The 16,599-nt window shown below is 30.8% G+C and overlaps 1 protein-coding gene and 1 long non-coding RNA gene across 4 annotated transcripts in view; one reads left to right on the top strand and one right to left on the bottom strand.

Annotated features, from left to right (window-relative positions):
- LOC126733480 (uncharacterized) overlaps positions 1–16,599 on the top strand; it is a 264,393-nt gene that overhangs the window by 63,411 nt on the left and 184,383 nt on the right. The window lies entirely within an intron of this gene.
- Positions 5–16,599, bottom strand: part of LOC126733450 (large proline-rich protein bag6-B) — a 54,990-nt gene continuing 38,395 nt past the window's right edge. For all 3 annotated transcript variants that reach the window (XM_050436760.1, XM_050436762.1, XM_050436761.1), the window contains 4 exons: positions 15,889–16,089; positions 15,674–15,832; positions 15,467–15,623; positions 5–563 (listed from right to left, as the gene is read on the bottom strand). In XM_050436760.1, coding sequence (XP_050292717.1) covers positions 346–563; positions 15,467–15,623; positions 15,674–15,832; positions 15,889–16,089 — 735 coding nt within the window. In that variant the 3' untranslated portion in view covers positions 5–345. The remainder of the gene's footprint in view (positions 564–15,466; positions 15,624–15,673; positions 15,833–15,888; positions 16,090–16,599) is intronic.

Below are 16,599 nucleotides of genomic sequence, written 5' to 3'. Positions count from 1 at the left end.
GTCGTTTTTCCATATTATCTAGTTTATTATAAATTAAGCAAAAATTACACTATAGACATACAAGTCTGACACCTGATAACTTTTATAAACATTTTAATTTTGTTTCCTCGTCCCTTTAACTATCGCATGTGTACAAAATTAATAAATCCTAAAATAAAAACAATTTTTTTTTAATTACTTTACTTCAAAGTGCGACCGATCAAGAGTCTTGCAGAATTAACCGCAAAATATAAATTTAATCAATCACAGGTCGGAATAATGATGAATGTTTCACGCACAATAATTGCACTTTACAACACGTCTCTAAATAAAATACACCACAAAACTAAGGCTAATATACTCGGATCATTCGGCGGTCGAGTCGTTATTGAAAAATCTAGAAGTGTTCGGGTACCTTTCGGGGGTGAAGTCTTCGTTATTTTCAAGGTTTGACCGCACTGTTGACTGCAAGAGACTTCTGAAGGCCGTTTGGATTTCTAGTGATTCGCCTGCGGCCTGTGCTACCTCCTCTAAGGGCGCTACAGATTGAAGCCCTACAGCGGTCACCGCTTGCCTTACACTATCTGTAAAAATTTTTTAATAAAGTTATTTGCAGGTAAGAAAAATTAAAAACGGTTGTCACGAAGTACATATTATTTTCTTATTTAAATATAATCAAAACATGCTTTATCATCATAAAATACAAAGTATTCGTGGACGAAGCTTCCTACAAGTTTCCGCACTTAAAGAGTAACTAAATACCGACTAAAGAGTACCTAAATCTAAGTAGCAAAATATGAATAAAATATAGAAAGGGGAAGATATTAAAGTCAGCAAAATTTGCAAAATTTTTGACAAAAAATAATATCAGTTAGTAATGTAAACTATATTCGAAAAATACTTCGTTACAAAGATACAAGGTGTCAAAGCTTTAATTAAAGCATTTAAATTTGATTATATTTTTGTAACAGTTCAATCAAAATATCCTCATGTTCTTCTGGTAATTAGTAAGACAGATTTAATTTATTAGTTTGGAGAATGGTGTCCATGTTCTGGGATGTATTTTTATAGGTATTTGCTAGCAAACACACTAGAAATTAAAGGTCTTATTTCACCAGAAATTCCTTTTATTATGACGACCGGTTTCGCGATTACAATATCATCGCATTATCAGGTCGAGGACTAAAAGTAAAAGACACAATTTACATAGATACTACGCTTATCAAAAATTGGTAAAATGCTGAATAAAATCGAATTTTAAAGCGTACTTACATTGTTAAAAACGAGATTTGTCAAAACAAAACAAAAGCACATATAGAACGGTACAGCTAAAATTAAGCAAGTAAATCTTATCGTAAGATAACAAATAATACACTTAGGTTTAAAACAATAACATCTAAAAAGCACCGTTACAACACAATAGACAAAACGATCTAAAAACTATGATAACCGCCATTCAAACTAATCTGACCAACAGAGTCATCTATATCTAGTTTTCATAATTAAGAAAGAACGTTACAAAGAAATCTATATTTTATATCCTATAACCGAATGGGTACTAGATAGCTATATACTCTTTTTTATCTCTCTAGATGTAACAAATCTCTTTACTAACATTCCTATATTCGAGGTAGTAGATATTATTAAAAACAAATTATTTAATTCTACATTGACCAATATCGAAACACAAGAAATAATAAATATCCTAGAAATTTGCTTAAAACAAAATTTCTTTAATTTTGATAATGAAACCTATATACAAGAGGATGGCCTAGCCATGGGATCTCCATTATCCCCCCTCTTAGCTGATACATTTATGAATCACTTCGAAAGTAATAATATTTTGAATAACAACCCCTACCTATCTAATATACTGTATTATTATAGATATGTAGATGACTGCATTTTATTATGGAATGGCAATAAACAAAATCTTAGTGATTTTCTATCATTCATTAATAACATTCATCCAAAAATAAAATTTACATTAGAAGTGGAAATCAATAAAACCATAACCTTTTTAGACTTACTTATTAAAAACGTAAATAATAAACATGATTTTGAGATATATAGAAAACCTAGCCACACTGGAACAATCATACACAATGAGTCATTCCCTTCCTTTTTTCACATAAAGTAGCAGCTTTAAATAGTCATGTAAATAGAGCACTACAGATTCCTCAAACAACTGAAAGCAGGGATAGAGTGTTGAATATTATCAAACAAATTGCCCAAACTCATAATTTTTCTCCCAATTTAGTAGACAAAATAAAAAATAAATTTCTATTACGTAATGCGTTCCAAAATGTCTACCACATACCACATACTCATACCACATCAAACAATATTAAGTAACCAGCCAGTAAATAAGTTCATTTCACTTACATACAATGGAGCAGTTTCTTATAAAATCCAACAAGTTCTAACTTCTTTAAATGTTAAGGTTGCCTTTAAATTGAGCAATTCATTAGGTAACTTATTGATTAATAATAAAGACAAAACGGATCCGTTATCTTGTAAAGGAATTTATAAGCTTTATTGTGAGTGTGGTTATTTTTATATAGGTAGAACGAAGCGTAGTTTTAAAGCTCGGTTTAGCGAACATGACCGATGCATTAGACAAAACAATCCTGAGTCATTATTTGCTAAGCATATTATGGAGACCGGTCACCCATCGAATCTACTAGATAATTACAAGATCTTACATAGAGTTCAGGACAACATAAATCTAAATAATCTTGAATTACTCGAGATTAAAAGATCTCTCAAAAAAGAATATGATAAATCTCTTAATATTCAGATTAACATTCCTGAAACTAATTTAATTAATATTTTATTTGAATAACTCTTCCCTCCCTTTCCGGTTAATTTATTTTAATAAAAACCCCGTTGTTTTCTTAATATAAACTGGTAGAGACATCTGTTTAACAGTTTTAAAATATTTTAAAGTTACTGTGGGTACCGATATCTAGTACCCATTCGGTTATAGGATATAAAATATAGATTTCTTTGTAACGTTCTTTCTTAATTATGAAAACTAGATATAGATGACTCTGTTGGTCAGATTAGTTTGAATGGCGGTTATCATAGTTTTTAGATCGTTTTGTCTATTGTGTTGTAACGGTGCTTTTTAGATGTTATTGTTTTAAACCTAAGTGTATTATTTGTTATCTTACGATAAGATTTACTTGCTTAATTTTAGCTGTACCGTTCTATATGTGCTTTTGTTTTGTTTTGACAAATCTCGTTTTTAACAATGTAAGTACGCTTTAAAATTCGATTTTATTCAGCATTTTACCAATTTTTGTTAAGCGTAGTATCTATGTAAATTGTGTCTTTTACTTTTAGTCCTCGACCTGATGATGCGATGATATTGTAATCGCGAAACCGGTCGTCATAATAAAAGGAATTTCTGGTGAAATAAGACCTTTAATTTCTACTGTGTTTGCTAGCAAATACCTATAAAAAATTTAATTTATTCATAAAAAATGCTTTTAAATAGAAAGGGTATGAGTATCACAAATTTAGAGTGAAGGTTTGAAATATAAAATTTTTGTATAATTTTGTCTCACTTTGAAATACATGTACCTAAAACAATTTTTATTAATCAAGATATAAATAATAAATTAGAGATATCTGTGTGACTCCTATCAAAAAAGGGTAGAATCAACCCTATACATCGAAAAAAAATTGTCTCACCTCCAAATATACCACTTAAAAATAACACATTTAGTTAGCAATCAAAATACAAAAATCAAATTATAATAGTAATGTACTTTAATTGCCAACAATACTACCTACATTAATATTACAAAATAAAATATAGTGTACACCTAGTCTGTAATATTACTCTGGATAAATAAGTTGTACAGTTTTCTCTAAAGTTTTATCGATTTGGGATACGATAGATGGAAGGAGTATCAGAATTTTCATTTATTTATTGGCAATAGCCGCCATGCACCAAATCAGCTGTGGTAAGTGAAAATAAATCCATAATAATCAATGAAATCTAAAATGTTTTTTGCACAAATATTTAGCACAGGGATAGACAAATTTAGTTTCTAGAGTATTTTGATAAAAATATGCGTTTATAAGCATAAACACATAATCTGTTTTTGTTTGTGCATAATTATGCACACCCGATCTCGACGTTATATTTTTTATACTTATTCGATTTATATACATGTTTGGTATAAGAATAATAAAATATTTTTTTTTAATATCTTATTAGTGTTTATTTTATTTTGACGTTAGTAGATACAGGGTGTATTTTTTTTAGGGAAAATGTACGTCCCAGAAAATGAAAAAGATGCTGCAGTTTTATTGCAATTTTTGGAATCAACCTCCGACATTGAACTTAGTGAGGAGGAATGGGAGTGTAATAATTTATATAATATTGAAGAATCTCAACCCAGTGCACAAAATATCGTTCGCCTGGGTGCTGACAAAGAAGGGCCCACTACAGTGGAAATGCCGGAGTTGCACTGGGATGACGAGGATGACTTGCCCCTGTCAATTTTTGCTGGTCCCCCTACATCACAACAGTATGAATTCAGCAAAATTGTCACGTCGAAAGAATCTATAAAATGGACTAAAGATGATTTTTTGCCCCCCGACTTTGTATGGAAAGAAGAAACGAATATCAATACGTCTGTTGAGTCCAAGGTTGAAGATCCATTACAATACTTTGGTAAATATATAGACGATGTTCAATTTCAAGAAATGGCTGAATTTACCAACACGTACGCTTTTCAAAATGATAAAACTAGATTCAAAACTACAACTTCAGATGAAATAAAAAGCTTGTTTGGTCTACACATTATAGCAGGGTGCTTGATTTGTTGAGTGCTTTGTTTCCGCAAGTACGTTTATATTGGAATAAAACTTTGCGTATCAACATTTTTGGGGAAACTATGTCAAGAGATCGTCTTCTTCAACTTCGTTCTAACTTGCATTGTGTAAACAACTTAGACATTCCCAAAGATACAACAGATAAATTTTATAAGGTAAGACCTTTATATAAAGGTATTCGAAAACGATGTCTGGAATTGAAATTGGAAGAGAATCTTTGCATCGACGAGCACATTATTACCTTTAGAGGACATTTTTCTGTTGTTCAATACATAAAAAAAACCTACACCCTGGGGAACAAAATCGTTTGTCTATGTGGAAAATCGGGAATGGCCTATGACTTTATTTTATACCAAGGCGGGTCTACAGGATTGAGTGCCGATTTAATGAAAAGGTTTGGATTTGGTGCCACAATAGTACTTAAAATTTCCGAAAGAATAACAAATGAAGGGCACAAACTATACTTTGACAACTATTTTTCTTCCTATGCTGCTCTTCAAGTTCTCAAGTCAAAAAAAATACCAGCGGCGGGAACCGTTAGAGTCAATCGATTTAGCAACCCACCATTGAGCAGCGACAAAGATATGAATAGGCAAGGAAGAGGCATTTACGAACAACTAAAGAGTAAGGATAATGATGTTGTTTTGATAAAATGGATGGACAATCGTAGTGTAGTTTTGGCTTCAAATTTTGTCGGTGTTGGGAATGAAGATACTGTTGTTAGATGGGATAAGAATAAAAAATGCTATATAGATGTACCAAGACCAGAAATCGTAAAACTTTATAATCATTATACGGGCGGTGTTGATCTTCTGGATCAGATGATAAGTATGTATAGAATTTATATTCGTTCAAGAAAGTGGACCCTAAGAATGATTTTTCATGCAGTGGATTTTCCTGCAGTAAATAGTTGGTTTGAATATCGATAAGATTGTAAGATCCTCAATATTCCAATAAAAGAACAATTATCACTTTTGGAATTCAAAATGCGGCTTGGTGAAAGTTTAATCAAGGCAAATAAGACAGTTCAAGGTAATAAAAGAGGTAGACCTAGTGGCAGCGAGACACCACCAATACCGCGAAAAAAACAAAGATTAGGACATGAAGAAACCAGAACTATTCCTGCAATTCGGTATGATAGTGTTGATCATATGCCTCAACTTGATGGAGCCAAAGAAGGAAAACGATGCAAGTACTCAAATTGCAATAAGAAGACTCATTTTTTTTGTGAAAAATGTAATGTGTACATTTGTATAAAAAAAAGAAAGAAACTGTTTTTTATTGTATCATAGAAAGTTATTTTGTTTTGTTATACTATGCTTATACCACATGTATTTCATTCTAATGTCAAATTTTTCTTTTAAAACGCATTTAAAAAAAAAAGTATAATTTCATTAATAAATGTTATATGAATATCTATTTATTTACTTTGTAAATGTATTATTACATTGTGGTACAAGCCCCCTGTGCACAATTATGCACACACTTTTTTTTGTTTAAATGATTAGAAAAAATATATATATTGTATATATTATCACTTTTGAGCTCCCTTTAAGCATTAATTTCTATCAAAAAATTTTTTTGCTCTATTAAAAAAAACTCAGGTTTGAAGGGGTTAAACAGCGTGTGTGCCAAGGGTAGTAACACAAGTAGCGCAATAATAAAAATCTAATAAATTTTTTTTTAAATATGTCTTGAATAATTGTTAGCAATCAGAATACAAAAAATTAATTATAGACTTGCGTGAGAAAATCAAGGAAAATATACAGTTTTATCCTTGGAACATTGAATGCCTAGAATAAGACAATGATGTCAAATCGACTTTTGACCAATTTTTCATGCAATAAATATATTTTTTAATCCACTCAATATTTTTTTAATGTGTTGTATTTTGTAACAGGTAAAAAAGGTACTCTTTAAAAATTTCGTTTGTGTGCTAACTAATAATATATACTTTGAGAGTGATCAAACAAATTTTCCAGAATAAAAAAAAGACTCTTTTCATCAACAAAAAAGTTAATGAAAAAAAAGCAACTTGACAACGCAGAATACCTCGATGTTTACAATGCAAGTATCCGATGTTGGCACTTTGTGTTTTTTTTCTAGATAGTTTTGCATATGTGTGAAACTAGCGTCCGATCTATATCCAGCGACCAAAAATCTAGAACGCAGCTAATGTCGTTTGCCACCAATCTATTTATAGTCCGCGCCCGCTGTTGGTGCCGAAAGGATTTTAACTAATCTTTTTCTATAATATATACTCGATACTCAAATATTTATTTCCATAGACTCATACAAATAAGTATCGGATAATGTCAAAAAATAAAATTATAAAACCTAAACATAAAACTTCTAAAGGCCTTAAAAAAAAACATTAAAAAATCTACAATTAACTAAAAACTAAGAATATAAGAAATCTACAGCTTTTAACAAACAAACAAATACGAATTATGGGAGTAAGGATGAGACGCTGCAATTTAAAATATCTGTTACCGGAATTTTTAATTAAAATTCTTTTCAATGAAGCTTTGAAATTATTAACCTCCTCATTTTTTTTATTTCAAAATGGGAAGATTATTGTATAATTTAATTGGTAAAACTACTGGGCTGTTTGCCACTTTGGTTAATTTATGTTTGGGTAAATCCAAATTTAAGTTAACCCTGAGTCCATAGTGGGTACTTCTAGACAAAGAATAATCAGACAGGTTATGCTTTATATAAACTGAGGGTTTTTTTGTGAAATTAATTAAAAAATTAACTTCCAACAGATTTCAATTAAACTTTTTCTATAATATATGTATATTATAAAAAAAATCAACTCCGTTGAAAGTTAAATTTTTAATTAATTTCACAACAAAACCCCTTGTCGAGGTTTATACCCACTATAAACTGATTTAGTTATCAATAACTAAATTTGAAATTCCAGGAGATACGGGCATTGTATTGATTAAATAACAGTGGGCGCGGACTATAAATATTGTTGATGGCAAACGACATATTATGCTGCGTTCTTGCTTTTGGTCGCTGGATATATGGACCGGACGCGTATTTACATACTATACTACAGCACAGAGCACCATAGAACTCGGCGGCTCTGCACTGCAGTATAATATGTAGTTGAGAAATGCGCTTATTTATCACTACATACTATACTACGCTACAGAGCATTAGAAAGAAAAATGTTTTTATGTGATTTTTTGGTCCTGTAAAATTCGTAGTAACAGTGAATAAATGTGTAATTATTTACGTTATTATTATTTTGTTTTTAGTTGTGGGATGGGATCGAAGGAATAAAAACAAACGTCACTTTATGTACTGGCCAACGTTTCGCAATAATTTTATTGCTTCATCAGGGCCCTAAGGTAACAAAAAAGACACAATAAAAAAGGATTATTATATATAAACAAAATTTAACTTTTTGGGGTTATGTTGATACCACCAAAAAAAAGAAAAAAACAGAAAAACAAAAAAAAAAAAACAACAAAATCTTAGATTTGAAATAAAAAAAATTACACAACAAAAAAAAATGATAAAATTGCTTACATAACAGTGTGATTTTGCTTGTCATAAAAAATCATGTTTACAGGACACACAGGTAACATAGAATATATAAAATATTGTTTTTTTAACAAAAACGGTTTAAATTGATGGGTTGTATCACAGACAGTTGCTTTAAAATTGATTCTACGGTGTACAATAATAATTTAGCATCTAGCCAGATAAACCGGGTATGCGAGACCACAATAGACGCATTCTTTTTAGTGATAAGAACCAAAACAGTCCCAAAAGTTTACATTTTGATTTGATCTATTAGATTAAAATAAGAGGAACTTAGATTGTCTATATCCGTTCTTTTATTTACCGCATTATTATGTTTTTTTATGTTTATCATTTCGGCTAGAAGTCTCTTTTTAAAAAGCTGCTGTTGGCCCATAATTGTAGTCTTGCCAAAATTAAAATTGTGTCCTGTATTCATTTTGTGCTCAGCTAAAGCAGTAGGGTTTTTTTTAAGGGTTAAATTCCTACAATCATACTCATGTTCGTATAGGCGCTGCCTCAAATATCTACCCGTCTGACCAATGTAACACACATCACACCCAGAGCAAGGTATTTTATAAATAATGTTAGAATGTAAATCTTTAGGGCCTTAGGCCTTAGGCCTTAGGGCCCTAATGAAGCAATAAAATTATTGCGAAACGTTGGCCAGTACATAAAGTGACGTTTGTTTTTATTCCTTCGATCCCATCCCACAACTAAACTCAAGATTTTAAACCTATAGGATCGCAACTAGAATTTATTGTTATTATTATTATTATTATTAGTTTTTGTTTCATTTTTGTTGGTGATTTTAATATAGATGAGGCGTGTTAAAATATTTAATGAATACATTAATGCTACTTTAAAATTTAAAAACAATGTTGTGAAGGTGTGTTGTATTTTGGGTTTTAGAATTTCGATAGTGCTTTATTTCTAAGTTAGGTTTTTTATTTTTATGTATATGTATATTTTTATCTAAATGAGTACATATAAATTGGTAGATTTTAATAAAGTGCTACCTATTTAGTTTAGATTTGAAATTTAAAAGGCCTAATGAATAAAACGAAAGGAATTACTTTTGCTTAAAATATGAAAGCAAAACCTGAAGACTTTGCGGATTAGAAATGGTAGAATTAGATGCATATTCTCGTGTGTTAATGAGACAGAATGTATAGGAATATACAGGTTATTATTTATTTTCTTTTTATTTTACTCATCTACCTAATGTTGTCTACCATAGATTAGACATATTACCTATTTATAGACAATATTATTAAACTTAAGGAGTTTATACGAATACCACTGTTAGTCAGTAAAAAAAAGCTGTAAGAAATCATTCAATATTTTATTAGATCTATTTTATAAAAAAAAATAAAAGAGATGACCTAGTATTCATAACAAAAAGATTCAATTCAATAGTACTTATCTTAAAAAAAAATTGAAATATTTAGTGATATATTGCGTTTTGACGATTGTAGGGCACAAGTTAATTTAGTGATCTTGGAGCCTTAAGAGATGGATATTTCTAACAAAGAAGTGATGTTAGAAATATCCATCACACTTAAATGAAAATAACAGTGAAGAAAAAGATGACACACTTACATTTTTTCAACATGATTACATGATATGGTTCAAAATTTGCCTTCATATCTGGATCATATCCAGATAATCTATTTAAGAGAAAAGAAGTTGCGGTAGAACAATTAAGTCAAAATTTTTCAAATCTCGTACAGATGGTTAAAAGAGACTCGATTCCTGAAGCAACAAATATGTGAAACTGAACAAAACATTAGAAAAAATAAAAACCTCATCGAAGCTGCTAAATCTATTTAGTAGAATAAAGCATATTCGTTATGGAAAAATAATTACAGTACAGCCTACGTCCACAAGTAGAAGACCGCAAAGACCTGGAATGACATCTGGATCAAAAAGAATTCAGGCCAGCCAGGAAGGCCAGCAAAAAATGAAAAAATCATCCGAAGACGTAAGGTTCCAAGGTCACTTAACCAAGCTGTGGACTGCAATCGCCAAAATACCAAATCTCGGTAAAAAGTTTGTTTTAGGCTAACTAACTATAATAAAATTACTAATTTACATACTAATACAACTAATTAGATAATAAGGTTAAGATAAAATTTGGTAGACTGAGATATTTTATTTTTATTTTACGTCAACTACCTGTGTTTATTTTTAATAAATATTTGTTTAATACCTATAAATCTGTTTTATTTTTCTATTAAAATTAATCTAATAAAATAATCCCTTACAGTCGTATCCTTACTTGGTACACCTAATTCTAAACAGCTTGCAAACTATTCTAAAATTGCAAAAAAATTTAAAGCAAACTTTAGAAGAATACTTAACGTAGTCAAGCTTAACCACTAAAGGAGTCCTTAATCTAGTTCTTAATTCATATTAATTGCAGAATAATATAAATCAACTTTTGCGCTATTACTATTTTGTGGTTCAACGTGTGGCTACGTTGAATATTTTTACCAACATAAGAGCATTTTTTCGCTATTTCAGAAAAGTTTATTCCCTTGTATTATCCATGCAAGCAGATTCTGAAGCAAAACCTATATTTTAAAATTAAACCAAATTTAGGAATGGACTAAAGAAATTACATTTTACGCATACTTATTTAGAAATTGTATTTACGTACCTTTAAAAGCCCAGAAGCCACTATTAAAATTTTTAAAATACAACACACCTTCACAACATTAGGTATTTGTTTTCAAATTTTCCAGTCGCATCATATTCATTAAATATTTAAACATCTTGAATCTTGTATATCGAAATCGCCAGCAAAAAAAAAACAAAATTCAATAATATTAACAACATAAATAATTACACAATAATTAAATGTGTTACTACCAATTTTACAGCACCAAAAAATCACATAAAAACATTTTTCTTGCTAATGCTCTGTAGGGTAGTGTAGTATGTAGTGATAAATAAGCGCATTTCTCAACTACATATTATACTGCAGTGCAGAGCCGCCGAGTTCTATGGTGCTCTGTGCTGTAGTATAGTATGTAAATACGCGGACCGGACACTACCTTCATTTTTGCACACATTATGATATTGAAGGGAAAAAGCTTAATTTTGGTATCCTACATTCAATAGATACACCTCAAATATGTCGTCTTTTATAATATTAAGACCTATAAGCATGACACCTAACTCGTTTGTAAAAGGAACGATTAGAATTTCCTTTTTCCCAATATATATGACCCACTTGAGACTTCTCTATCATTTTTCAGCAAAAAGAGAGTTTTTAATATTAATTTAAAAAACCCACTAAAACCACTCAAAATATCCATTTAATACTAATACTGTACGAAAGGCGCATCATCCAAAAGTAAACAATGAGCGCAATTGCCAAATACCTTTATCGCGAGAATATTTCTGGGCAAAATTTGCAGCGTTGTCGTTCTGTGTGGAAATTTCGCGATTTAAAGAATCCAAATTTAAAATATTAATTATTATTACTGATTAGTGTAAATATAGTACAAAACACTTTTGGCCATTAAACGAATTTCACTCTTTCTTTTGCTTTATAATAAAGAATGCAATTCAGTTTCTGCTAATTATAACCATTTATTATATCACTTAATTTTCTTCTTTTAAAATTGAGTAATCACTGGCAACATGGAATACGAAGCATGTTTATCAACAAAACAACCCATTTGCCACCTGTGTAGATGTTGCGCTCAATCCAAAGCAACCAATGTTTATTCTAGTGTATTCAATGTTCTAAGGTTTTATCCGACGCTTTAAAAGACCACTATTTAAGTACCACAAAATTAAGCCAACAAAAGATGTTTCGACTTAGCAATTTCCTTTCATACTTATTTAGATTTATCTATTTGATTTTTTCATACGTAAATATTAGCGGAGTAAATAACGGGTTAAAATATTTCAATTTTTTTTTCCGGCTTAGAACCAGATGAAACCTTTACCAAATCATTAGTTTCGTTATTGCACATACGAAATGGGTAATTACGACTTCTTTTAATGGTACCGAGTTTTTTAAAATCAGAATTTAAAAAAAAATGGTTTAATTCAAAAATGTTACCATTATACATTAAACTGCCAATATCTCCGAAACTAATTCATATAGCTAAATTTTCTTTTTTTTTTGCTTAAAGGGCATATATAAGCGCCAACAACTGCAGTAAAATAATTGCAGAAAACTTCTAATCTTGTTAATAAAAAACATGAAAATTATAAAATTTATATTGTTGGTATTGAATTTTTCAGCAAGCGATAAACTTTTTTATTATGATGATTTTTGCCATACATGCTACAAATGAAATGTAGAAAAAACCATAAGAAACTTAAAAAAAAAAGCCACAGGTTTCTATCCGAAATAGTTTTTGAAATATGAATTTTTAAAGTAACGCGTAGGCGGAAATTGCCGCGCTCTATACCGTTGCCGACCGAACGTACTTCCAACTGCCGCCATTTATTAACCATCTACGAATAATTTATAAATGAAGTTGGTGAATAATAATAACTTAAGATACAGTTACATTCGTTATAACACTCCAAGCCCTGGGATACACATATACACTTTCTAGTGTTGCAGTTTCCATCGAAACATCGAAGAACTAAAATTTTCCGTAGTTCCTTTGGGACGGGATCCTGTGTCGCAAATATTGGAGTCCATATATTAGACTCTCTCTCATTTGTCCAACCATATTTTCTTGGGTCTTCAAAATTCATATATGGTATGTGACTGTTATACCAAATTTTTAGTTGATATAAGCACATAAAATAAGAAATAAATTGTAATGTGTCCATATACTCATTTATGTCCTCAGGAATGGGAAATTCTTTCCGCTTGGATTGAAATTCGCGCATTTGATTCTTTAATATTCTAGCCGCTCTGTGTAAGATATGAACTTCATTTTCTTGAAAATATGGCTCATGATCTAAATAATTTAATTCAGATTCACCCGTTGAATCTGACGTCTCCGCGGAATTATCTTGTTTCGTTGGGGATTATTTTTTTGGTGATAACAGAGTTTTATTTCCTAATTTTAATTGTTTGTTTCTAAATGCCTGAATATTCTTTTTTGATATATAGTGACCATAGCATCGTTTATGATATTTGGCATCATAAGCAAACAAATCCTCGTATCCACATAGCTTTGAAATCATAGAAATATCTTCCCGTTTTTGTGCTGCATTAATATTTTTTTCGTGCGTACCTTTTCCTGTTCCTAGAATAAAAAGTTACACGTGTAATTTACTAAAACTCATCTAAAAGGAGGATTTTAATAAATGTATGAAGTATTTTAAAAACTGCACTAGCTAACTCTAAATGGTCAAACTTGTCACATCCCATGTGATAATTAATTGATATACCACAGAGTTACAGAAAACTTTAGTGGTCGTATTACATCGCCCACCACTTTCAGTTAAAAGTTAATTTAAATTCATTTAATCAATGTAATAAAAACCAAACTTGTCACTGCTATTAGTTAAAAGATGTTGCATACGGCGGAAAGTATTTATAAATTTATCCAATTTTAACCTTTTGCACCCACTAAGAGTTAATTTAAAAAATTACTTTTATGTATATTTTTCTCAACTTTTTAATATAAAAAGGTATAATTAAATAAAATACTTTTCGTAGGTATAATTAAAATTTTATACTAACCTGTTTGTACGGATGTTAATTTTTCTTTATTTTTAGTGCCTGATTTGCCACATTTTAAACACATTCTTCGTATATCAAACGTACTACCCCTGCGAGTGGCCGTGCTTGTACTTGGCTGTGTGTCGTCGGTTTGGTCAAATTGTTTACATAATTGTTTACTTGTAAATTATTTTCTGCAAGATACATGGTACACAACTGTTAAAGTGCCGTTTAACATTTGCTCCTTTTTCTCCAAAATATTACGGCTAATAGGGTCATTTCTTTTCTGAGCAAAGTTTATTATCATACGTAGACCTTTTTGTGTTGGTTTTTTTACAATACAATCATCATTGTTCAATAATTGTTCACATAAGAGGCACTTCATTGTTGCTATTGTTCATATGAAACAGAAACAAACAGATCAAAAAAACTCTCATAAACATAAACACACACCAACGCAATAAAAACGTATTTTAACGCACAAAAATCAAGAGCGTTACGACACAGCTTTTTAGTGGTTATGATATGATCAGAGACAACCAAATTTAAAGATTTGAGACAAAAAAGAAATAAAGAAGTTTTAAAAGAAAAGAAGTTTTAAAGAGAAAAAAGTTTTAAAGAGACAACCAGAGAAAAACAAATTTGATTGTCTCTGATATGATTAGTCACGCGTCTCCCGCGAACGTCGGCGACTGTTGTTTGACTCGCTAATCTGGCACAACTTTGCAGGTGGATTTCTCGCAATCTAGCTAATATATCCGATTGCAGTTACTTTTAAAAACTTCGTAACAGTTTTGTCTACCTTTTATTCGCAGATTGTATGGAAAAATGTTTTCAAATAAAAAAGTTTCTCGCTTGCTCAAAAATTCATTGCAGAAAATATAATTTTAATGATTTTTAAATGTTATATTAATAAAAAGAAACGTTTTTTGGATTTATTTTATCGCAGTTTTCAGCGCTTATGTATTCTCATTAAAACAAAAAAAAGATCTTTTGAATATGTTAAAAAGTTCCAGAGATATTAAAAGGTTAAGGTTAAAAAGCACTTTTTTTTAATTCCTGCCTTTTTGCAATATTCTCCATTTTATAAAACTCTGTACCACTAAAAAAAGTCGTAAATGCCCATTTCGTATGTACAATAACCTAATTAATGATTTGGTAAAGGTTTTATCTGGTTCTAAGCCGATTTTATTTTTTTTAAGAAGGGAGCTACTTTTATTGTCTTTTTTACTCCGCTATATTGGATACCTCGTAAAATCCAAAGCCTAAAATATTAGACCTAATTTCAGGAATCTGAATTACATTAAAAACAGCGATTTGTTAATTTTAAGGAGGCTTTTATTGTTATTATAAGTTCAATGAATTAAGGATTTTAGTGACTTGGGTTCGATTTTGATGCAAAAAATCTATTTTAAAATAATTAGTAGAAATCCACATTAATTTTTAACTCACCAGTAATAATATCACTAATGCTCCCGTCCGGTTTTGCCTTCTCGATAAGTTTCCTCTTTTTACTAGGCATACCGGCAAGGTACGCATCGCTAAACGGCGGTTGACTGCTTTGTTTCTTCTGTTTTTGAATGTCTCTCGCAATAATAGGTACCCATTCCTAAAATACTGCATGAATAAAACAATTAAAAACCCTTTATCAAATAATACCTCGGGAGTATCTCGGTGCCAGGGTTGTGAGCCGTAAACAACGTTAGGTAACGGCTCAGAAGTATCTTCTAACACTGCGGGAGGATGGGGAGTTGGAGGTACCGCCGCTACTGGAATCGCGTTAGTCGCAGGGCTGGGCACGTCGTCGACTTCCATGCTCTATAAGGTGTATTAGTACGAAAAGTTCTAGGAATGCAAGCTTACCATAAACATACCTCAATGTTGTTATGCTGCTCTGTGGCATTATTTGTCTCTGAGGGGGGTGGATTGGGTGCTTCCTGAGGAGCATTTCTGATAATATATTGCTGAATGTCCGACAGTGGAACGTTTAGGCTTTGAAATACTGTAGTTAAGCTCGGCCTGTTCATGCTCCACCGTTGAAACAATTCGTTTGGGTTGTTTAGTAAGTTGTTAAGCTAGTAGGGAAAAGACAATAATTAAAATGTTGTTAATTACTTCTGTGTATATTTAGATCAGAACTTCTACAAGTACTTAAGGGTAAGTCGGCAACGGCAGCCGCCCCCGGTTTATATAAAATATTGAAAATTTGGCAGATGGTATAAATATGATAAAAATCATAAAAACTAATAAACCATCTATCTGTAGTTCGGTAGAAAACTCACCAGCTGAGGTATACCTGTGTGCAAGAACAAGAGCCTTCCAGCATTAGAGTGAAAGGGACATGATTACGTTAATCAGACATTTAAAAATATGTGATCCAAGTGAATATACAGTTCCGGCCAAAAGTAGAGAAACTTTTAATTTTATTTAGTTTAGTATTAAGTTTATCTTAGCCTAAGCCATAAATTCATACCAAAACAGTTTGAATATTTATCACAGGAATATAAATAGTAAACAATGTTTTTTTTACTTGAGGACATAAATAGAGAAACTTTTTGTATTAAATATTTTAAATTAAACAGGTC

The sequence above is a fragment of the Anthonomus grandis genome, chromosome 2 (assembly GCF_022605725.1).
Source record: "Anthonomus grandis grandis chromosome 2, icAntGran1.3, whole genome shotgun sequence".
Lineage (NCBI taxonomy): Eukaryota > Metazoa > Arthropoda > Insecta > Coleoptera > Curculionidae > Anthonomus > Anthonomus grandis.
This window is presented reverse-complemented; position numbering and strand designations above follow the sequence as displayed.